Here is a 25098-nt window from a genome sequence, read left to right as displayed (position 1 = left end):
GGTGATTTTATGTTTTGGACAGAGAGCAGAAAAGATTATTCCCTGCTTGGTAGGAAGACGTGCGAGGTGGAGAGAGCTTTGTGTATCTTTGCCTTTGAGGAGATTTTTATGAGCATGTGTAAAGTGGATTAAAAATGGAGCTTTAGTCTTTACTTTGAATGTTGCTGGCTTCGGCTGTGTAAGTCTTGGGAGCAGGATAAGCCCCAGTAGTTAGCAGTTTAATGGGAGCTGCACAACTTGTTGCAGATACTTTAAACTTGCAAATAAAAATCCCTCCTGCTGTATGATCACAGATTTTTTGTGTTTCTTTTGGGTGAAAGCATCAGTCCAGCCAACTCCTTTGTAACAGTTCACTGTGAATCAGTATAGCAATTGACTGAGCTTTCTAATTTTGAACACAAGGTGAGGAATCTTTTCTCCGCAGATATTCCTCTGTCAGGATAATTACTTACGTGATTTAGTTTTCCATATGTCTTTACAAAAACCAGCTTAGACTTCAGGAAAACATGAGGTGGCCTGACTCTCTGCCAAGGACCGAAAATGATGCTGGGTTTACAGAGCACCATATTTGATCCCTTTATATAACTAGCTTGATAGATTTAACCCTCTCCTCTGCATACAGATACTTTCAGTCTCTCAAGTAAGTATTTTTCTAGTTAAAAAGCCAGAAATTTTATTTAAAATTAAGTATATTTTAACTATGCACACTCTTTCAAAATACCTTATACATTGTACTACTTCTGGAAGTAGGCCTATTTATCCGTAGGCTGTACATAAAAGCTGTACTCAATCAGACCCAAAGGCACACATGCCCAAGTATCTGTCTTTCATAGTGGCCAAAAGCAGACACCTTTGTAGAGTAAAAGACTACAGCAAATGTGTACTAACTCGTTCATCAGACAGGCTCTTAGTCTCTAACAATTTGGAACTCAGAGATTCATTGAACGGGAGGGAATGAATTATATTACACACAGATCCTTACAAGGTCTGTGAGGTAAAGAATATCCATAGCACATGTCTAAGTTTGGACATTTCATATCTGTAGGTTAAGGAAAATATAGGTAGACATGTCTCCTCTCTTTAAATAATTAATCATTGGACTCCTTATCCACCACACTGTTATAATACTTTGTTGCCTGAATTTTCCTAGGTTAGAAAACACTTGGCACCAAACTTCAAAATTGCTATCCTAAAAATCTTTGCATCATTTCCAAGTCCTAGAGGCATTTAATTGCTGTTGGTACTTTAGGTTTTTATAACCTAAAGTCAGACTACTGTGGTCTGCAGAAAATAATTCTAAATTCCTTGAGCCAGGAAGAGATAGCATGCTAATCAGCGTCAACTCTCTTGCTACTGCCAGTTGCCTGTTCTGTGTTTGGACACTCCATGTCACCATGCTGCTGCATACGGGAGGATCAGTTATACTAGTAAGGAAGAGGAGAGGGATCACACAAAATGAGACATAACTTTTGAGTACAGTAATTTTCCTGAATATAGAGAGGCTTGAATTCCAGTTCTGGCTTCTTCCATATATTTTGCATAAAGCTACCTGTGGAGACAAGAATGGCATTCAGAATTCTCTCTTAGCAGGTGAGCAATATAATTGCAAACCTGAGGCACTGTCCCTCTGCTCCTTGTGGTCCAAACAATATTTTTTGTGAGGTTGAGTACTTTGCAGTGATGGGAATATAGAGTGTTCGTACTGCAGAGGAGCTTCTATTAATAGCTCTCACTGGGATTCTGGGTTCTGCATTCTGAGGAAGATACCTGGTTTGATCCTTTTGTCTCCTGCACCCCTGGTGAGCAGAGGAGGATTACAATGATGTATTTATTAGACTCAATTATGTATTGCACAGATTCCATATGTATCTGATTGCATGTATCCACTAACTATTGGATTATTGATTATTAATTGGAATTGGACCTCAGCAATTCAGTTTCCTACCTGATCACAGGTTTGTTCTATGATCTTGGACAAGCCCAAAGTACTCTGACTTTTCAAGGGCATATATTCAAACATATTTGGAAAGCAGATAATATATTAGTCTCTGATTCTTTTAACATTTCAGCAACTTGAGTGGAAAACAGTAAGTGAGTGGCATTTAATCCATGCAAAGACTCTGCAGACGCTTTGAGAAAGTCGGTGTGGAATTTATCTGCATTTTAAGATCCTAAAGCTTTTTGAAAATTTCTGTGCTTAAAAAGACACCTGGTTGCTATTCTTCACTGATTATACAGACAGAAAATTCTGGCATCCTTTGAGTAGCTCTCCTGATATTTTGCTTCCATAAGGAATCAAATGAGGCACCAGTTACAGGCTGTTTGAATGCATTTCAGCTATTCACCTTTACATGATGGTGACAGTGCCACTTAACCACTCAGGGAAAGACAGAGACATTAAAGTTTGGGATGCATAGATAGTGTTAATGTTGGGGACCACCAGAGCAGGGAAAGCCAGAAGGTGAGAATCAGCCAGCCAGGTGTACCTGTATGCCTTGAGAATGTCACTCTTGGATTTGCAGCAGAATTACTGACAGTGTGACACAGAAATTCCTCCTAAAAAGGACTCTAGGATAATCTCCAAACCTGGAATAGTTAGTTCTTGCTCACCTAGAGACACAGCAGAAAGTTAAGGTAAATTGTCTGGAGACGTGTGCTCGTCACACATGCATCAATCTCCTATGCAGATGTCCGCGCTCACTGAAGAAGTGAGCTTATCATCAAGCGGTTTAGTAGTCCTCTGCTGATTCCATTAACAACAATAATTCATTGCCAAAGGAGAATTAAACTGAGTGATCTACAGCTATTTTATGCTAGAAAATGAATCTCCACTTGGATTTTGAAGCTCTTTGAAGTGTGAGTGCTTGGATCACATTACTGGCTGATTTTTCTTAACTTCCCTCAGCCTTCCTGCATGAAGAAATATTTGCAAATATTTCCTCTCCTCCAAAGAGTAATTACATCTAAAAGGGCAAAGTTCCCAGGGTTTTGGTGCAGTCTGAAAGTTTCTTGGTGCAATCTCTGGACTAGAAATGATTGTAACACTCAGTTTTACTATCCATCTTCACATGCCTTCAACAGACAGCTCATTTAAGAAGTAATTTTCTGGTACACAAACTTCAAAATGAAATTGTTTCAATTTGCATGATGATAGAATAATTGGCTTATGTTCTTTTTTAGAATATTGCATCAATCAATTAGAAATAATCCATGAATGTAAACAAGATTTACAATTTTAGCCTTGGAACATCAATGGGACTAAACCATGTATTTAGTTTGTGAAATTTATTAATACAATCCCTAGTTATTAATTTGCTTTTTCATTTATCAAATCCAGTGATATTTGGAATTTATCCAACAAAAAATTATGAAAAGTTAAGAAAATAATTAGAAATTACTCAGGACATCATTTTCCTACCAACCTGTTTGATCAGCTCTGTGTTTCTTTACTCACATTCATGAGGAATGAAAGAAAAGGTCCATCTTGCAAAGCGTGTTTATTGATTTCATTATGTGACAACATCTGAAAAAAGCTATATGAAATTTTCAGCAGATCTCTACTGATAAAGAAAAGACCAAATCCCTCAACACTGTGCATTTATCTAACTCTTATGTGCAATAAATTAATACCATGCACTTGTTCTGAAGAGGACAAAATAAGATGTATGAATATTTTGCTGATTATGGTTATATTTTTTTTTTTGAGCTGGACAGATTCAAAATGATGAAGTTTCAAGTATCTTTTCCTTTATGTTGAATGTTAATGTGCTCACCTTTCTTTCTTTTTTAGCAAGAATACAAGGACATCAGATACTCTTAACAAGCAGCAGCAAACACTGAGGATGCACATAGACATCCCCAGAGCACAGCTTCTGATTGAGGAAAGAGACACAATGGAAACCATTGGTAAACTCCAGTTGGCTTGTTTTAACTAGTAAATGTAACACACACTTTAGGTGGATTTTCTTTACCTTTCTTTACCTTTACCTTTACTGTCATTTCCCCACTGCACACATCAAAAAAAAAGGGCTACAAAATAATTTGCCATATTTGAAAACTGAACTGTTTTTTTTTTTTCTCCCCTTAAATAATTTTCCACTCAAAGTAATCTCAGTACTGTATTCAAAATAATGCAGGACATTCAAAAAATGAAGCTGGTTGAAAGAGACACTTGAAGAAAATGTAAATGAAGACTGGATATTTTATGATTTTAATTTTGATTTCTCTTTTGGCTTTTACTAGACAGCTGGATCACTGGCATTACTTATAAGGAAAATGTAATTCTGAAACTGCAATACCATTATTTAAAGATTTGAAGCAGCCAGCTTCTAAAACTTACATGTTACATATCCACGTGTTCATAGCAAATGATATTTCAACATTTTGATCAGTTTTCAGCTTTTTTGTGTCTCTGCAAATTTCAAATCTAAACTATTTCACACAACAGAAAACAAGTTTTCTCATGTGGCTGTCACATAGCTGAACTGTCATGAAAAACATAATTGTTTTCTGTTGGTTTTCTTTTCAAAGTAATTTAAACTCAAGATGTCTGAAATCTCAACAGAATAAAAATACAACCTGATCTCGTGACTGTGTGGGTTCACACTCTGGCAAGACCCTCCAGAGTGACTGATCTTGTTATACTTCTAAATTTTTTGGATCAATATCTGTGGAGAAGAAGCCTGTGATGGCTGAGAACGTAACAACTTCCCAGGGACAGTGTGGCTGGAGAGAAAAGCTCTTCAAGCTGTGAGCAGCATCTCTGCCATCTCTGTCCATGCCCGCACTGGGGAGGGACAAGCTTCTTTAGCCCTGCACCCTGTCACACTTGCTGTCAGTCAGGTCTGGGGCAGGGAGGGCTTGGCCTCAGGGCACATTTCACGGTTTGTGCTGCAGATTTGAAAAGGAGACCTATGAAATAGACTTTTTTTTTTTTTAATCCTGATTTTAGCTTCCCAAAGTTTGCCTCTGTGATGCAATCTTTTGTCCCAGGCTTCATCCTAAAGGCAATTTTTGCTTTTGAGTTACAGTCGCTGAGCAATAGAGGGTTATAGTGAAAATATCATCAGAGCCTTAACTGTAGCAATGCGATCAGCGCTTTGGTAGTAGCCAGCTCAGAATAAGCAGGCACTTTGGCAGTCTTTGAGATAGTTTACTGCCAAGAGACTTTATTCCCAACCTGAAAAAGAGCTCATCTTTTGCCAGAGACAGATTGATTTCATAATGCTCCTTCTATTTATGGCCTTCTTTGGGTAAAAAATGGTAGTTATGTTATTGTGCAGAACTGTTTGCCTTAATGGTGTCCTGTCAAGTTAAAAAAAAAAAAAAGACAGGAATGCCTAGAAGAAGCAGATCAACCTCTGCTGGCTAGTAAATGCAAGGAAGCCTCCCTGCTGCCAGCCGTCAGCCATCTTAGAAATGCATTACAAAGCTGTCTAGCAGAATGTAGCAAGAATTTCTTGTGGTTTTTATTACTATTATGAATGGATAGAAAGACTGTAAGGAATGCAACAAAAAGTCTGATAGCATGCAACTAGTTGATTTGGAAGCACAAATTCAGTGGAAGATTCATTGATGTTAAATCTTTCACAATCAAATGGAGCAGATTCCTCTTTGCAGTGAAAGAAATAGAATACAGATACCACCACTGAAAAAAATGAAGTAAGTCCTGTGTAGCACTGGCCTTCTGCAGGGGTCAAGGTCTATGCAGAAATTTAGTGGACGTATCTTATCCCATAGGGAAACAATACACAGGAGAACTGTAGAGCAGGAGGAGTCAGTGTTCATCTTCCAGTCCTTCCCAAGGTCAGACTCCACCTCACACCTTTCTTTGTAGCTGCAGGAAAGCCCATAGTCAGCTGGGCCGACTATGTCAAAAGAAACTTATACAACTCGTATGAAGATCCCCAAAGCTTCTTTTTCAAACCTACAGTAGTGAGGTTTGGTGCAGAGAGAGCTTGTGGGACTTAGCCCTTAGCTTCCAGAACAACAAAACAAAGGACTGAAGGATGTTTAGCTGCCCTGCAAGTATATTTCCATTGCCTTCACTATGGTACTCATGTGCTTAAAAATAAACAGCTCCCTAAGAGCAGTCTTGGGTCATGGCCACCTCTGTGATATTCTGTCTCTGGAGAAAAACCTGACTGGTAGAGAGTTAGTTAGCAACATGTACCTAACAACCTCCTTTTTGGAAGACATGAGTGATTTCACTGAAGAATTTCATGTTAGTAAAGAGAGATTAATATGTTGTTGAAAAGCTCAGCTAAGATCTTTAACCATGAAGGAGAAGGGAAGAAGGCAGTCTTCAAAAGATGGGAAAGAAGGAATGAGGGCCAAAAATAATTACACACAAAGTAGCTTTTAGGAGGAACGTTTAACAGTCTGTCTCAGTTGCCTATCTCTAAGGTGAAATCACAAAGACAGACATGAAAATGACACTTGTTCTTTAGTTTTGTATGAATTTTGAGTCTAAACCTAGAAGTTCCCAATCTGCAGTACACCCCTCAAAGCCATCTTCAGTCCTGCAGAGAGGAGGGAGCTGTCACTGTCAGTGGTGGTGCCCAGCTGAAAATAAGTCTGGAGACTTGCTGTAAAGTTCTTGTGAAGGCAAATCCAAAATTTGTTATTAATTGTCTGATTTTTTAATTGTTTTGTTTTGTTGTTTGTTTTTTTTTTTTCTTACAGATGACAGATCAACTGTTCTGCTCACTGATGCTGACTTTGGAGAGACATCTAAGCAGAAATCACTGACTGTCACCCACACAGTACATTACCAGTCTGTGTCACAAGCTACAGGACCACTGGTGGATGTTTCTGATGCCCGACCGGGAACAAGTAAGCACATAAGAGAATACGTTGTCTGGAGAGGAGAAAGCTATAAGAAAATTAATACTTTGTTCCTGCATTTGCATCCTCATGGGGTTTTTTCTTCAGTCTGAAAGTTGAGAGAAATCTATTTAGGTCAGCAGAGAACATTTCTTCTACAATCACATTTGGTGATTCAATATGGCAAAAATTGCATATGTATCTGAAATGCAGGTGTAATTTGAAATAATTCATACCTGGCTTTCATTAAACCAAATGCATGCTAGATTTTAATTTCTAGAATTTATTGAATAAATTAGCTTAATGGCTTTTAGTGTCTAATATATTTTTTTCTCGCTGATCAATTTTTACTGTTTTTCAAAATACATCTTCCCTCCTTACCTCTTCATCAGGCAAGAAATATATTTCTCATTATTGCTTTTCTGAAAAAAGTTGTATTTCCAGTTTTAGTTAGCATGGTAAGTTACTTTTCCCAGATATATTAATGCTGAGGTATTCTTAGAGTGCTTAAAGTACTACCATAAATTAATACACTGCTGCATTCCATTCTTCTTAATTTCTCTTGCAAATGTGTTCCATATCTATGTAAATGGAAAAGAAAATCACTAGATCTAACGCACCCTCATGAGTTAAGAATATTACCAAAGTGTAATGCACAAGCCATGTGCAATTTTTCTAAAATCTTTTGGATTATTTCTATCCCCTCACCATTTCAGAATTTGTTTACTTGGTGAATTCAGTGAACATTAATGCTAAAAACTCAGTTGTGTATTAACTAAAATTGATATTATTTGCAAAATCTGAAATTCATCTTCATTTCCACTCCAGACTTCATAAATGACAGCTGTTCTAGCCCTGACCTTGCTGCTTTTCAAACTCTGAGAGTTTTAAGATATGGCTAGTTATTTCTTGAGGACTAGATTGGTACCATCATTTGGATTTGCTTTTTTCTCTATGGCGAGTCAAGGAATTAGAAGAGTCATAATATGACATTTCTTTTATTTCTGGTACCATTCTTTTCTCACTTCTTTAGTTCAGGTACATGCTGGCTAGCCTACTCAGTAAGAGCAAAAAATATCGTATCCTTTTTATCGCATTGGCAGATCAAGATCCTCTGCCTTTTCTAATAAGGAATGAAGCACCACCCCAAAATACCTGCCTGTACCCCATCACAGCATTTTGTAACACCAGCATCTTCTATTCCTAATACTCCTTCTTTTGTATACAGTTGTGTGCTTCGGTCCACTGGAGGAAGGGAGACACTTCCCTCAAATTAAACTGGGGTTTAACTCACGTATGAGAGTATGATCTGTGTCCAGCTCAGCTTTGGAAATAGAAATCCACCATCACTTTTATATTGCAGTGAAGATCTGATTGCAGCAGTGTGCAGGGCTGGGGCAAAGACTTAAAGGTTGTGTTCTCCAGACTTAAGACACTAATACAGCTTTGATAGAGGCTAGGCTATGAGATTTTGTCTAGACCCACAGCTTTCTCTGTGAAGAGGGGAGCAGTGCCCAGGTGGGTGCGTCAGAGGTTACAGATCCTCCTGCCTAAGCATGCTCACACTCACTTGTTGGCAAATATTCCCTTACAGACCTTTTTAAGTCATTGTCTAGCTCTTTTGTATTTATTTATAAAAGAGATGTGCTTCATGAACCTTTGCCTTGCTCACCTCAGCTCTCGACAGCTATGTTTCAGCATATGATAGCAGAGCTGGCTTAACACCGAGGGCACCAGATGTGCTCTGTTTTCCATCACACAGGCAGCTCTGTTGCTTGCCTGAGTCTGTGCCACAGAGCCCCTTGTGCAGAAAAAGCACAGCTGGTGCAGACCTGCTCCTCAGCATGTGCTCAGCAGGACAAGCACTCATCTCCTGCATGCTGGCAACAGGCTCTCCCATCTCCTTCAAGTTGCTGATGAAAGCCTGGTCATGGGACCAGAGAACAGTTGAGGTTGGAAGGGACCTATGAGCACTGGCTAGTCCAACCCTTTTGGCCCTGGGAAACTGTCTCTAGCTGACCTTGCTTTAAAGTGTCTTGCTTTAAAGCAAGGTCAGCTAGAGACAGCTGCCAGGGTCATACCAAGACAGCTTTTGAATATCTCCACGGATGGAGCCTCCATCACCTCTTTGGGAAACCTGTGCCAGTGCTCAGATACCCTCACAGTAAAGTTCTTCCTGATGTTCAGACAGAAGCTCCCATATTTCATCTTGTGGCCACTCCCTCTGCTGCTGTCACTGGGCACCACTAAAAAGAGTCTGGCTGCACCTTCCCTTCATGCATTTATATACACTGATTAGATCCTCCTGATCCTTCTCCAAACCAAGCAACCCCAGCACCATGCTGAGAGTTTTCTCGCCAGTGCTCGCCTTCTGTTCTTTATGTCTTCTCTGAAGCAGGCACAGGGCTCACTTCTGGATGCACAACAGCCATGTGCCAGCTTTCCACAGCAGGTACAAGCGGTGGTTTATACTGACAGGCTGGTTGCATCATGCCAAGTGTGTTTTTGGATGTTATCCGTGTGAGGTGACTATGTGTTGCACTACCAGGAGGATCAGTTATCAATGGCACCAGGTTCATATTTTTCCACTGCTGTAGGGAGATGTGAAACAGGAGGAGGATCAGACCATAGTTGGTATTTATAGATAAATACCTTGTTTCTTTGAAGTAGCAGAATACAAATTCTTACTGGGAATGCCTAGGTAAAGCAGCGCTAAGAGTCATTATCTGGGTGTTGTTTTTTTCTTTAAATTGCCTCTGTTAAAGTCTCTTACCTCAAGGACTGACAACTTCACCATTTGAATGTCTAAGAACACTTGAATAGATTTGAATTTTCCATTTCTAATACCCTTTCTCTCTATTGTTAGCACATCCTTTCAGAAGTTTCAAAGATAAATCCTTCAGTGCTGATTTAGTCAATTTCTGTTTGCCATATGATGATTTTTTTATTCCACTTACTTTGCTAGGGAGTACAAGCCTCACTTTTACAGAAGACCTATTTATTGAGAAAATTAAGGAAGTGAATTTTGGCAGATAGTTTGCTTTTACTCCTTTGCTCACCATATTGTCTCTAGGATAATAAAAACAAACAAACAAACAAACATTGCTGACCTTAAACAAGTAGCAGATGACTTTTAAAGTTTAAGAAATGGTATTTATTTAGGTTTTTTTTTTTTTTTTCAAACAGTCAAATCTTTAAGAACCTGTTCCTACTGAAACTCTGATGGCAATATTATGGGTTATGTTTTATGTCTTGGCTACTTGTTAAAAAAAATAGGGAATCTGTAGCTAATTAATACCGTAATACAGTAAAAGTATTATTAAAATGGCCAGAATAGATATTTATATCACCACATTTCTGAGCACGTGTTTGCACATACTGAGAGCAGGTAGCTGATGTAGGGTGCTTCTGAGGACACATCTACACAGATAAGTTACCTTAGATTTTTGCTCGCAATATGGTGAGAAATCCCTGACCAGATCTACATCCCTTGTGTTCTTTCATATCTCAGAGCAGTTTTGGTACTGGAGAACTGCTTATGTTGGAGCAAAGGGATAAAGAGTGTGTCCATGGGAGATTGGTGGAGCTCTCAGCTCCACAAAAAAAATGATTGTGTGGGTTTTTTTATCCAATATGGTTTTGGTGGCCATCCACTTCTGACAGGGCTTGTTTCCTTATCAATTCGAGAGCCCAGTGGCAAAGATCCTATCTGTTATCCACCACAGATCCTACCACAAGGAGGAGCGCCAAAACCGGACCCACGGCTCGCAACCGCTATGCCAGTCAGTGGACCCTCAACAGGCCTCATCCTACCATATCAGCCCATACCCTCACCACGGACTGGAGGCTGCCCACCCCCAGACCAGCAGGATCAGTGGACAAGGAAAGCGACAGCTACAGCGTCAGCCCCTCGCAGGACACAGGTACACGGCTCTCTGTGGGGCTGCCCTGTGAAAACGGGACAGCAGTACCTGCAGTAACATTCTTGGTCCTTGATGTGCTTCATTTGGTGCTCTGGTGTCATTATTTTTCCCTTGCTAGGTTATTTACTCTGTAGGTTATTTACAAGGGATGTCACAAATGCACATAGTGTTAACGATAACAAATATTATGCCCATGGTTTCTCACGCCACACCTGCATACTGGAGTCCTTTGAAAGACGTGGGGGTAATTTTTCCTGTAGCTGAAGTACTGTACTTTCTGTATCTAAAGGAAAAAGTAGGAGATGTTGCTGCATGAAATGGTATTGACCAGGAAGGGGCAGTATTAGCAACAAAGATTATTCCTGAGTCATAGGTGGAATGGGTTTAAGCCTTAAGCTACACTAAGGTTAGTATTTTCCTTTCCTCATTAATGTAATATGTTCATAGGTTTTATTCTAAGTGGAAAAATGAGAGGGAAAAATCTGGAATTAGAGTTCAAGTCAAAATCAGTCCATATCACTGAATACTTCAGTAGCTAGTTCTGATTTTCCTAAGAAACAGAATAGGTTTTATTCCTCTAGATGATAAGTGGGGACACACTGAATACATATTCTGCCTGCAGTCTTCATCTTCTTGACGTCTTCACATTATAAATGCAACTGTAACCTGAAAAAAAAAAGGCTTTCTCCTCTGCTATACAATGAACAAGTGACTAAAAAAAAGTCAAATAAATGAGTAAATGATTAAGCAGAATAGTCACGACACAAATGTAATAAAGGTTAAATAATGCAGAAAGGTAAGATACTATTCAAAGGTATGCCTGACAGAAGCAAATCCAGGATTATTCTGGCCTGCTCAGAAGGAATAGCCTACCTTCTATCCTGATTTTAGGGGAAAAGTGTTTGTCACCTGAAAAAGCTATATGTTAGAGCTAAAAGCGCTAGGTGTGATGACTGGCCTTTCACCATGAAAACCAGTATGGCTGGTTTTATTGTCTTTATAAGAACAAGCATCTGACTTGCCTTATATCCAGTAATTTACAGGTTGGAGCTCACCTTTTCACAATTGGTCCTCCTAAACTTGCAGACCCCTACACTGTTTCCACAGGATAATGGCACTCAGCAGATACCTTTAGTGAGCTGACAAACTTCATCCTGATTTCTTCTGGTGGAATTATCATAAGGCTTTAAGGATTAACTCTAATAGCTGTGCAGATACAAATATAAATAGCAAATGTTATCTCAGAAAGCCTTTTTGTAGACATTCTAAATTTCAGGTGAACTTGCATGTGTTCCAACATTTTGTCACCTAAGGATATTTTCCAATGTGCGTGACAAAGGGCAGAGAATTCGATTTGCTGAGTGGTTTAATAGACAAACTACACACAATTTTGTAACCAGACTTCACAATCAATGTTTTAAAATGGTTACTTTCCTATTCTGTGTCTACCCTTGAACACACAGTAATTTATGTAAGGGATAGCAAGCTTTAGATCATGTTCAAGAAAGGTTTTCTTGTGCCAAAATGTATCTCTATTATGTCACTAGTTTTCAGGGAGAAGAGTCAGTTTAATTTAAGTACTTCAGAAGTTTAAAATTTCCAAATAAATATTATAATAGAAGTAGCCAAATAGGTGTTCAAGTGTCAGTTGAACTAATGTGCCTATATAATCACTTTTCTAATCTGGACTTCAGATTTCTGAATCTAGCTCATGCAGTTGATATTTGTCAGAATCTAGCACTTCTTGTCAAAACAATTCCAGGTTTACAAAGCAGTAGCTTTTAAGCTTAGGAAAAATGTATTGCAGCAGTTCATAGCTGTGTGTAAGTTCAAACATTCTGACCAGAGGCCACTAGAGATTTTCTGATGAATCTAGGTTTCGCAAAGTTCACTCTGAGCTTGGATAAACTTTCATCAAATCTAAAGTAGGTGTTCAAGCAGATTCTTCCTGAAACAGTCTCCCCAGGGGATGGGATGTGGGAAGCTGGAGGTCCTGAGTTCCATGGACTAAACTGAAACCTTTGCATGAGCATCATATTTACAGACACTGCTCTATGACACTGGGCATCTGCAGTCTTCAGCCTTTTTTAAGTTCTGGCCAGCTCAAAATCCTAAGCAAGTGACAGCATATTGTAGAAGTACTTATTTTAGATAATGCATGGTCCTTTTTACCAGTGGCAGGAGTGTTGTCCTTTGTGCACAACAAAAACTGATGCAGGGATCCTAGCACGCGATAAAAAAGATAAAGATTTGCAATAACAACACAATTGCCTCTGGCTGCTATAGAAGTCTCATTTTTATGAATTAGCTATTACATTGTGCCTGTTTATTGAACATCACCAACAGTGTCTGAAATTGTACAGATCTTGTGATGAAACACAACTTCTGCCCAGACAACTTTTGAAAGTCCTCTGCTCTCCCAGCCCACTGAAGCAGAAGTGTGATGGGTACAACAGAACAGTGATTTGTCCCTGCGAAAATGAGTGCTGCAGTTCCAGAATGCTTTTTAATGTATTAGTAGCCATTTACATCTTCAATAGTAGAGCTTGTTTAAGAAATATTTATATTCTCAGAAGCTCATCAGCAAAGAAGAACAGCTTATAGGTCATAATAGCCTGCGTGTCAAATATGAAACCCCCATTATCTTCAGCAGCATTGAAAAAGGCACCTGAATGAGTGCAGGCTGGTAGCTACCAAAGAATATTGCTTTCTCAAGACCTTTGTTCTGTATGAAAAGAGTTAGTATTTTATCTGGTGTCTCGAGAGACAGCGTCTGAGAGACACAACCTTTATATTTGACCTCTGTCCTATGGACTTACTTAAAAAAAAAGATAGAAGATTGAAACAGGTACAGAAAGACTATCCTTTCTCACCTAGACATCAACTCACAGAAATATTTCTGAGATGCATTGAAAATATAATCTAACAAAGCTGTTCCTCATTTTGCTAAATGTGTTTTGTGGCTTTCTAACATTTTTAAGGCATTTAACTTTTAGATGAATAATTTTATGTGTAAAAAAAAAAAAAAAGTTACCTTTTTCATGTACTAAAGGTCATTTCTTCTGAACCACGAATTTCATGCAAAGCCACATAATGCTTCTAGCAGAATAAGACTTCACTTCAGATTATCTGAAATTCTCAAGTAACTGACTAAACTAAAAATTGTGCAGACATTTATAGTGAAGCAGACTTAGTTAAACCACCTTGATAATTTCAAGGGCTCTGCATTTTACTAAGAAATACTGTAATGTTCATAGCTTTTCTTCCAAAAAGGGTTGTGCAGATGTTTTCTTTCTCCTGATGTTCAGATCGAGCAAGAAGCAGCATGGTCTCCACAGAAAGTGCCTCCTCAACATACGAAGAGCTAGCGAGAGCATATGAGCACGCAAAAATGGAAGAGCAGCTGAGACATGCTAAGTTCACCATCACAGAATGCTTCATATCCGACACATCGTCAGAGCAGCTCACGGCAGGGACTAATGACTACACAGACAGCCTGACCTCAAGCACGCCGTCAGAGTCGGGGATTTGCAGATTTACCGCATCCCCCCCCAAACCTCAGGATGGAGGGCGAGTGATGAACATGGCAGTTCCAAAGGCACATCGGCCAGGTGAGGCATCAGAAGTAACATTTTGTCCTTGGGGTGAGCATTTCGCTCCATGCCTAGGCTGGTTAACAGGAGAGGGGTATACCACAAGGAGGAAAGAAAGAAAGTGCACAGTATGTCCTGTAAAGACTTACAGACATAATTGCTTTTTGCCTCAGTAAATACAACATTTGGGTAAATTTTCTCATATACAGAAAAATGAGGAATTTTGAAATCTAGGAACAGAAAGGGACTGTCCAGGCCATCAAATCCACTCCTCTACAGCTGTAGCCATCAGGCAACAGACCCTTCGGGGATAAATAAAACCATATGGGGGTACATATGCCCATCTCCAATGTAAACCACCCAGTAATAAAGCATGTTTTACAGCAGTACTTTGTGCTTGAGAGCAAAGGTTTGCTATCAGAACAGTTTATACAGACTGTAGAAGATGTACTATCCCTTCTGCCTTGTAGCTTGTCAAAGATGTAATAACCCTTCAGTGTTGTTCTTGAGCTATTATACTCCCTCTTTGATACATCCTAATATCAAACTAGGGTTATCTAAAGAGGTAAGAATAAAAAATGGAGAAAATTAAGACAGTGCAATATCTCAAGGGATATGGAGCCTTCTACCTTCAGACAAATTTAAATGCACTCCAACTTCTTACTGACTAAAGGTACCTGAAGGACATCCATCTATTGGGCTCGATCAAATTTCCAATTCACAAAGAATGCTGTTTCTAGTGATACCCCAGTGCACAGTATCATGGGTAGATTATTTGTGGTACTCTGAGATTGAACACATTATAAAATCTCAGAAGATTTATCAATCTTTGTTACAGAATACATGATACAACATCGTGGAAGAGGATTCAAATGGGGAAAAGGCATAATTATATTTGTGTGCTTTCTGAAAACCTGATTTTTTGTTTGTTTGTTTCATTTTGTTTTTAATATATACATTTCCCAGTGTGGTTAAGGCTACCTACATACACAGAAACTAATCAGTACTGTTCATATATGTAAAAAAGAGTGATGAATAAACTGTGGTACTTTTCTTAATATACATCATAAATGGAAAAGCAGTTATTGTGAAGACAGAGAAATGGAAGATAGGCAGTGATATCAGGAGTATCATTCAAAAACAGGACCTGACACCGAAAACAAGGCATAAAGGATTTTGCTAAAGAAAGCAAATAGACAAGGCAGGAAATTAGTGTATCATACACCTAGATAAGAGGGAAAATAAGTACGAAATGTAATAGTGAGAGATAAGACTTATTTCTGTGTAGTCAGACAGTAGAACCACAAACCCAGGAGCTGTAGAAACAGGTAAAGATAGAAATAATTTTAATTTCTCACTCAAAAAAGTAAGATAAATATTTTTCCTTGCTCTGTTACAGGGAAGCATCTGCATTCACAGCTCAAATTGCAGCCCTCTCAGTCAGTCAACAAACATTTTTTATCATTTCTTTAACAAATAGTTTGCTCTTTTCCTTTCATGTTCTAAATACATTATTTATGCCTATTTAGTATTTGGAATTATTCTAATATATTCTACATAGAGATAATTTTCTTGAGGGCATACAGCACCAAAATTTGGTCCATGTGCTTGAGTTAAAACCTTCTGGCACTGGAAAATCTTCAGAGTCCCTCTGGTGAATCACAGACTTGTAGCCACCTTTAGCCCTGTTAGTTTAAATGGCTTGAATTTTTACCTGCTTTTCTTGATTAGTTTAGCCTTCCTTTGCCGTAAGGAAGTGAAATACGTTATTAAACTTATAATTAGCTTCAATATCTTGAAAAAAAAAATTGAGTGTTCCAGTGGGGCAACTTGAATATTGACCCATAAATATTGAATTATATGTTATTAAACGTTACTTTATGAAGGGCTTTAAACAAAGTATATTGATAGAAAGAATTTTCAGTGATAACAGACAGACCAATATTTTCAGTGTTCCGACCAGTGAGGAAAGACTTTTTTGTTTCACCCACCACTTCAGAAACTCTGTAGAAGTAATTAATCATTCAAATACAATTAATCAAAGTAATTCTACATTTGAGAAGATGAAGAGGAAGTGAAAGAGTTAAGGTATTTAGTTTAAGTAAATGAGAACAACTGAGATGAAACAGTGACTGTGGTTCTTTAGCACATTTTTATTCTTCCTTGAAGTCAGTCTTTTCTTTCAAGATAACTTTTACCTACTTTCCTGATGCTTTCCTTTTCTTCTCCCCCAAATAGATCTCTTTCTTGTACAATGTCACTTTCAAAACTTATGCTTCTTCTTATTCCTGACCTCACTATTCAAAATCCTGTGATGCTACCTATTGCAACTTTTATGGTTGCATTAAAAGTTTAGGAGTCTCCAATAAGTAGTATTTGTTTTTCATAATAATCCCCAACAATGACAAAAAAAGACTGTAACAAAAAGTTATTTTGACAAATAGGACATTTTGAAACTAACCTAGCTAATGGCAGGACTGCAACTTTACTCAAGAAAGGTAACGATGGGTTTTACTGGTGAAGACCTTGTCAGCCATAACTGACTAAGCTATTACAGCACCTATTTCTTAGCTTGTTGCTACCATAAGTGTTCAGTATGAGCAAGCAATGTGTTAGACCATCTCAGGACTGGCTTCCTGTGAGTTTCTGATGCCATCCCAATTCATGTCACAGATTGTTCTGTTGCTTCTATTATCTCATAAGGTCCTTTTGTAGCTGCACGTTCAAGCCCACGGTTCAAACCATCTGCATTATCCAACAGCTGACTTTGAGACCTCAGGTTCCTCCAAACCGAGACAGTGGATGATTAGGTGTAGGGAACCTGAATGATTTTTGTTGTTGTTGGAGAAGGAAAACAGATGATGAGGATTCAATAACTTGTGTTCTGGGGACTGACATCAACCTACTGTGATGCTCCCATACCGTTTTCATTCAGAAATTGAATAAAAACATTTGATCACTCCATCAGCCTGAATTATATTTGAATGGCTCATCAAATGTCTAGGCAACCTTAGTAAATTATAATTTCTAGCACTATAACTATGGGTTAAGACTCTCAGAACATCTACATATTACGTACAACTCTTACTCCGTAATTAGGAAGGCACAGTAGTGGATTGCCTCAAATTCTGGCCCACTCTAAGTCTTCTAAGAGGCCTTTTCCTTGTTCCAGATTCTTCCACTGACATCTTGGACCTGGAATTCCTGAAGACTGGTCTTGCAAGTAAAGGCTGATGCAAATAAGGCATTTGGTACCTCAGCCTTTTCCATGTCCCGTGCCCCATTCAGCAGCAGGGTCACATTTTCCATGGCCTTCCTTTTGTCACCTCTATACTTATAGAAGCATTTCTTGTTGTCTTTGACATCGATGGCCAGATTCAACTCCAGCTGGGCTTTGACTTTCCTAACCACATTTCTACATGTTTGGACTGTGTCTCTGTATTCCGTCCAGGTTGCCTGCACCTGCTTCCACCCTCTGTGTACTCTGTGTTAGAGTTTGGCCAGGAGCTCCTTGTTCATCCTTGCAAGCCTCCTGGCATTTTTGCCTCAGTTCCTGCTCATTGAGCTTGGAGAAGATGGTCCTTGACTATCAGTCAGCTTTCTTAAACATGAAGCTGCTTCTAGCTGCCTGTACAAGAGGCTGTAGGTGTTTTCTGCACTATTGTGTTGAGATCAGGGCAAAACTTTCAAGTGCATAGAGAACAGTTGTTATTAAACAGCTTTCAATAAAAAATATTTTAGGAGTTGCATTTTTCTTAAACTTTTCAAAGTCATAGCTACAGGAAATGGAACAGGGAAGTCAGATTTTTTTTAATTCATTCCCACATTCAGTATTTTGAAAGCCTGTATTACGCATCCTTGCATTCTGATCTTTACAACTCTGTAGAAAGAGTTTTGGAAAAATATTAAATTATTTGTAGGTTTTGCTCCAGCATCAACAATAGCATTATTATTTTTCCCTTTCTAGTAACACATTGTAAACCACCAAACTGAAATTGCTGCTTAACAACACACTCTTTATAGCTTCTGAAAAATGAAGGAATGGTGCAGACATGATCATGGGTTTTTCTGGACTTCACAGAGCTGGCAAGTCTAATCTGCCAAGGCCTTGAAAGTGACCCACTGCAGGCGGTGACATTTCTCACAAGCCATCAGAATAGTCATGTGTCCCAGGAGGCACATTAAAAGGAAAATTGAAGCAATAGAGATAGCACAGCAGTATTTTAAACACGTGGGATATATCACATCCTTTAGAAAAGTGGATGTTCAATTCCTAACATCTGTGCAGTGTTAATATTCTTCATGGTATAAAACTGATGTCAACAAATTGTTAACATTGCATATTTCTCAGTATCAAAACTCTCAGAAGTTTGGGATTATGATTACTGTTCTCCTTCCCATAGTCATCACTGACTAGAAGTTCAATTAGCAGGATTAGGTCTCCAAGGAATGTTTACCAGGCAATCTTCTCAACAGTATACCAGGTCCTTCCAGATCAAAATTGAGGCACTTTTTCATATTAATATTCAGAAACTTCAACAACTGTTACCCAACAACTGTTTACCTGGTAGGCTGACAAATGAGTTACTCCTTCACCTTCCAAAGCTGTCATTCAAATCTTGCATTTAGAAACTGGGTGGGACAGAATTTGGAAAGAAATATATTCTCTTCTTACCTCCCACTGTTCCATCAAAGAAGCCATAATGTAAAAAAGTGGAAGATAATTGTAGAGGTTGAAAAAATTTTATAATAATGTTTCTGTTTTCTGTTTTAAAAATATTAACCACAAATTGAGTTATCATAACAATTCTTCTTAATTGCAATAAACATTGCAGTAGCATTTATTAGAAACAGATTTCTATTATTACAGTTTTAAATCTCGGTAATAGTCACATCCAAGAAGCCTCTTGGTTTCTTTCTCCAACTTCTTGTTCTTGAGAAAAGAACAGCTATTAACTGGGAAATATTTTGATATTTCTGTACTTCCCAAGTACTATTTAGGTCTTTTTTTGTGGACAGACCACTTACTTGTATCCTCTGGCAATGGAATTCATACTTGAAAGAAATAATATCTGATTGATGCTTGAATAGGAAACATCTAGAAAGTTTTAATCAGGTCTCTTGCTATTTGCAGAAACCTCCCTTTCACAGGGGTACCGCAAAACTGAGAGCCCCAGATTATACTTTTCTCTGATGCTAGTCAACACTAAAAAGAACCCGTTTGAATACATGATGTTAGCCTTAAGGGTTAGCTTGGCTTGGACCAGGCAGAAACTTGTCTGCCTGGTGTCACAAAACAAGTGCAAACTCATTTTGACAATCCCACTTCCTCGTCTCTTTGGAGATCACATTAATATATAAACCTAACAGCACCTCAGATACACTTTCAGAGAAGATATGTCATTCACTGGGTATATCAGACTCGGAGATTCTGAAATGCATTTAAAACATCCCAAGATCTTATATCTCAGAACCTCCTCTACAAACTTTCACCTGCTGAAAGGAACCAGTTTGGAAAAGAAGTGGATGTATGTGGGGAGAAAAGGTGGTGGCAGCCAGGCAAATTCTGGAAAAAAAAGAAAAAAAAAATGCTGAGATTAATTTCAAGGCCATGAAGATGGCAAGAACACCCGGGTTTTCTGCAGGGAAGCTGAATGCTACGCCTGCACGAGGCAGGAGCACCAGTTTGCCAAGCCCCTGCTCCACTGGAAGCCTTCCCGTCTTGCTCTCCTTGCACATCCTTGCAACCATCCTTGGTTGATGCACAAGGACAGAGCTCCATCCTCTGCCAGACCTCCTGCTCGGCCTCTTCATCCCAGGGGAGGAGATTTGGCTGGCAGCCACTGTGTCCCTGCAGCAGCCAGAGGACAGTGGAGGCCTGGTCTCAGTTGAACTCTCAGTAAGCAAATATGGACACTTCTTTGGTCTGAGTTTATTGGTTGGGCACCTAAGCCAAGCAGCCTGAGTCTAGCCCTAAGCCTGCTAAGCATATTTACTAGAAAAGGCATGAACACTGGTCTAAACTCTCCAGCTTTGCTGAATGATCAAGTTATTTCAGTATTTAAGATGCCTTATTTAGCAATCTTGACCCAATTTACAAATTTCTTGCTGCTTTGACTAATCCTGCAGACTTGAACAGCAAAGTCTTAGCTTGCAGACAAACCTTGAGCTACAGAATGCAAATACATTATTAAAGAATTGTTTACAAGGATCCCTTAAAATAGAGGCTGGACATCACCTGCACTGCATAAATGTTGTTATAAATGCCCAAGTCAAGACACAAATCTTCTTTTCCAGTATTCAGTCATTACGGCTAAAATTAAGCTGCTTAGCACAATAAGGAAAATATGAACCATGCAGCAAGCACAGTATATTTCCGATGTCAGCCCTGTAACCTGAGATGAAAAGATGTGAATTCTTTTCCACTAGTCAATGAGTTCAAGGGTGAAGGAGCTATTTCCCTCTTCTACTAATACAGACACGTGCGACACGCTGGTGGAGTCTATTTAGAGATCTGCTTTCTATTGCAAAGTTGCTGACGGTGCTCTCTGAGCTGCAGCAGTAACTGAATCCGATACAAATTCAGCCACTGGGGATTCAGCAGTGGCTGGGAGTCTTGACTCAGGGCTCACCTTTTGCCTCCTTTTCCCATGCCTATTATATGATGCTGTAATTGACTGAAAATAGAATTGTACAGTTCCACAGTTTCCAGATCTGAAATTTAATTTCTTGAAGATATAGGGGAATCTTTGTTTGATCCATTTTGTTCAGAAATACCACAGCAAAGTAAGAAAAAGATAACATATGGATTGTTTTCTTTTTCAGTTCTGCACTTGCACAGTCTTGTTTCAAATGCAACATAATATATACATGTAAATATATCCGTATATATATACACACCATGTATAGTGTGTATATACAATGAAGAAATTGTCACCCTGGCTCCACAACTGGTGACCAAGGTCCAGTTCTGAGAAAACTACATAAGGAGACAAATCAAAATAGGCAGTTGGGAAAAGAGCAAGATAGGCAGAACAGTTGTAAGTGTAAAAAATTACTTTCCACCTATGTTTTTAACTGTAGTAGATACACTTAATATGTATGTTAACTTAATTATATATACTAACTTACATGCACATGACAGATTCTGAAATTACTCTCTTAGATGAGCATCTATAATGTTACCATACCAAATTATCTTGTGCCTGTAACACATTCTTTTTGTTTTCAGTTGCTCTGTTTTAAAACTAGGAATGTGTCACAAAGAGACAGACTGTACCGTTTGCTTCTTATAGAAATGGCACACTGGTGATGAGAGTAAATTGTTTTTATCCTGTCTCAGGGTTTATTTCTGGGAGTATCAGGAGATTTTTCTCCTCTGCTGTGAAAAGGCTCAAAAAAATTTTCTGCAGGGGAGAAAACCATTTAATTCTGCATTAATTTGACATGACTACACACTTGAAATCATTGGCTTGCATTATTATTCTGGTGGGTTTGCAGAAAGAAAGGTTCACACTGCAAGTTTTTTAATCTTGCCAGTACAAGGAAAATGAACCTAAACAGGTTCATTGGTTACAAACACAATGTTTCTGCAAAATTGTAATGTGAAAATTCTATTTTAGGCAGTGTACAAGATGCCTGAAAGTTAAATTTGATTAATTGATGAGAAAAGTAATTTATTTTTACAACTGTCAACTATGAATTAGTGATACTGGTGTTAAGAAGCTTTTTTTTTTTTCTATTTTTGGTATTATTAGAGGAGAGAAACAACTTGTACCAGTTCATCAGGGACTCTGCTAGGAGTGCGTAGCAGCACAATTATATTTTTCTGTTGCTGTCTAATTTATTTTTTATTTTGATTGTAAAAGTAACACTGACTTTGCGTATATACAGTATCCTAAATCATGCTGGTTTATAATACTATTGGGATTTTTTATTTCTTCTAGGTTAAAAATTTCCTTTTAAGCAAAAATCCCTTTCCAGACTGCCTGTTTCCTATCTTTTTATTACCAACAAAATCTTTCTATTAAAAGTGAGATTTTTTTAAAAATAAATGTATTTCATTTTGTTTTTCTAAATCTGAGTATTTACTTTGTGGTTTTTTGGTTTTTGTTTTTTTGTTTTTTTCTTTTTTGCTATGAGCTGTAACTATTAGAATAGATCAGCTATGTTTTCTGTAGGTTTGGAAGCATTTGATTCAACTGTAGTTAGTTGAGAGTTTTATGCCTAAAACAAGGATTACACTTATCAGTACATTTTCAGGTACTATCATGTTCTTACAATAATAACTACAATATTAAATTTCTAAAACTACCAAGAACTGCTCCAAATCAAACCAAAGATGTGGTGTCCAATTAAAATAATAGATTTTTAGAGCAGTTCTGTCAAAAATCCATATCTTAAACCTCACTTCTTCCAAAATCGGGTGTGGCCAGGTCATGCCATCTTACTTTTGATAATGTCAAAGTGTTTCATTTGATAGTGTTGAGACATAGTGTGTGATTTTTGCATGGGTTTTCAGCGAGCCCAAGGTAACCAGAAGCTGTTGTTTCCATATGGACAAGACCTGTTCTGGCCTCACTTCAGGGTTCTTGTGGTCATTTATAGCAGTTACTCCTTTAACTGGCTTGGCACACAGCAGGCTCTGCTCATTTCCCCTGTGCCACAGGACCTTCATGCAATCTGAGATCTATAGGAGATTATGGGCATCTGACACTGTAAAATAAGTCTTTCCTGTAAGAAAGGCCACACTTGCGCCATTTTTTGAAAGTAGAAACTCTTATATCTAAAGATACAAACTTTGTTTAAACAGTAGACTCTTAAACACACTATAGTGATAATCTTTGCCATCGAAGAGCTTCTTTATATGCTGACCCTTAAAACATAACTCTATGTACATGTGGATGAATTTCAGTTTTGTTCACCTTTTCGTGCCAGAATCTTTAAGTTATATGATCACCTGAGTGCATCACTGCATTTTAATCACTCAGGTGATTCAAAATGATGGACATGTGGAGACCGAGTTACAGTACTTCACCCATGAATATATATCTTCAGCAGAGCAGCAGGGTAGCACTGATATTGTTTTCCTTGTTGGACCCTGACCTCCCCATAATTTTCGGTAGAGCGATATGCTTACCCATCACCGTGGCAAAGTCAGGTTTAGCTATGAACTCAGGGGTGTAGTGCAGAGCCTGTTGAGATCAGCAGGGTTGCTCCCACTGATTTCAGTGAACCATAACTATGGTTCAAACTCCTCACCTCCCCAGCCTCTGTGCTGAACCCAGGCTCCCAAGATATTCCAGGAATAAACCCGTGAAGGATGCCAGTTGCCATGGAATCACGATGGATTTAACCCTCAACTGAAGTGATGTGTAATTGATGAGTTTCCATTCACTGAACCCAGGATCAGCAAACGAGTCTTAAAACTCCAGCGTTGCTAAGGAGAGACACCGCAGGAGGGCTTCAACGTGGCTTTCCTAGCTCGGCCAGTGGGCAGGGGAGCGCTGTCTCAGAGCAGCCTTAAAAATGTATGAAGCAGCTTGCGTGACAAGGTAAAGATGGAAAGGGAGAGCTCCTGTACATTACTTTTCTATCATCCTTTCATTATTTATTGACAGTTTTCCTGACTGTAGTTTTTGAATGCAGATTGATTTACATGGTGAGGTCCCTTTTACAAGTTTTTATATTTTAGACCTTGCATTAAATTGAAACAGGAAGGCCTCAGTTCTGCGGGTGTATCGGCCTTGTGAGGCTGAATACCCGCACGCCTCTCCACAGGGTCTAAATCTATCTGGCCCTGGAGTTAATCAGTTTGTCTTTCCTTACACCATCAGCTCAACAGTGGAGAGGCCCTTAAAAATTTGTCAGTTCTCCTTAGAGTTACTTCTGAAAGGTACAAAGCATCTGACAGGTCTTTTAAAAGCACAGCGCTGTCTGAAAGACCAAAGTGCTATGTAGAGAAATACAAACCAAAATTGTGCTTCAAATGCTGTTTCATTAGACTTTTCAGGAGCAAGCAACAATGTGATAATCAAGTCTCCTGGCATTCAGTTAGACAGATGCATAGTGTGTTCTGTTGATTTATTACAAATGTATGACCTCAGCTAAACTATAGCAGTCATGCTTTTACTTTAAGACACATCGATTAAGCAGTTTTTCTTGGAATTGGAAGGTTAAAATCTAAATAACAAAATGAATCATCTTAAAAAAAACTTATCCACATTAGCTGGAATCCTCATTTTCTGTCACTTAAACCTAATTTTCACTAAGTATAAATCAATGTACAGTCTTGCTGAAATCAATATAGCTACTCTCATTTATATCAGTAGCAAATTTGGCTTCTGAACTACAGTTGTACTGATACCCTGTTTTTCTTAAGAGATAAGTCCAATGATTGTGGTCAACAGCAACTGTTGGCTTTATTTTGTTGTGTGAAACATAGCTGATATTTTTAACACTTTTATGAAAATGTCAGTTTTAGCGAATTGCAACATGCAGTGTTTAACTAGGTAGTATAGATCTTCAAATCATCTATGAGAGTGCAGTTTTCATGGAGAAAGAAAAATGAAACTCACTGAATAAGTACAGCCTAGCAGGGATGATAGGGAATTCTAATTTATCCATCTAGAAGAGGGGAACTTGGCATATATTTCCTGGAGTACTTCAGCTGTTTCCTATCTATGTGATCAGAAATGTGAGCAGCATAAAGATGTGATTTTATGCCATCTGCCAAAACATTGTGAAAAGCCCAAAAG

At 38.5% G+C, this 25098-nt stretch overlaps 1 protein-coding gene across 4 annotated transcripts in view; it reads left to right on the top strand.

Annotated features, from left to right (window-relative positions):
• DSCAM (DS cell adhesion molecule) overlaps positions 1 to 25098 on the top strand; it is a 491184-nt gene that overhangs the window by 459075 nt on the left and 7011 nt on the right. For all 4 annotated transcript variants that reach the window (XM_065068401.1, XM_065068387.1, XM_065068394.1 and 1 more), the window contains 4 exons: positions 3791 to 3906; positions 6685 to 6834; positions 10551 to 10748; positions 14057 to 14359. In XM_065068401.1, coding sequence (XP_064924473.1) covers positions 3791 to 3906; positions 6685 to 6834; positions 10551 to 10748; positions 14057 to 14359 — 767 coding nt within the window. The remainder of the gene's footprint in view (positions 1 to 3790; positions 3907 to 6684; positions 6835 to 10550; positions 10749 to 14056; positions 14360 to 25098) is intronic.

The sequence above is a fragment of the Columba livia genome, chromosome 1 (assembly GCF_036013475.1).
Source record: "Columba livia isolate bColLiv1 breed racing homer chromosome 1, bColLiv1.pat.W.v2, whole genome shotgun sequence".
Classification (NCBI taxonomy): Eukaryota; Metazoa; Chordata; class Aves; order Columbiformes; family Columbidae; genus Columba; species Columba livia.
Note: the sequence above shows the minus strand (reverse complement) of the source record. Positions and strands in the feature narration are given on the sequence as shown.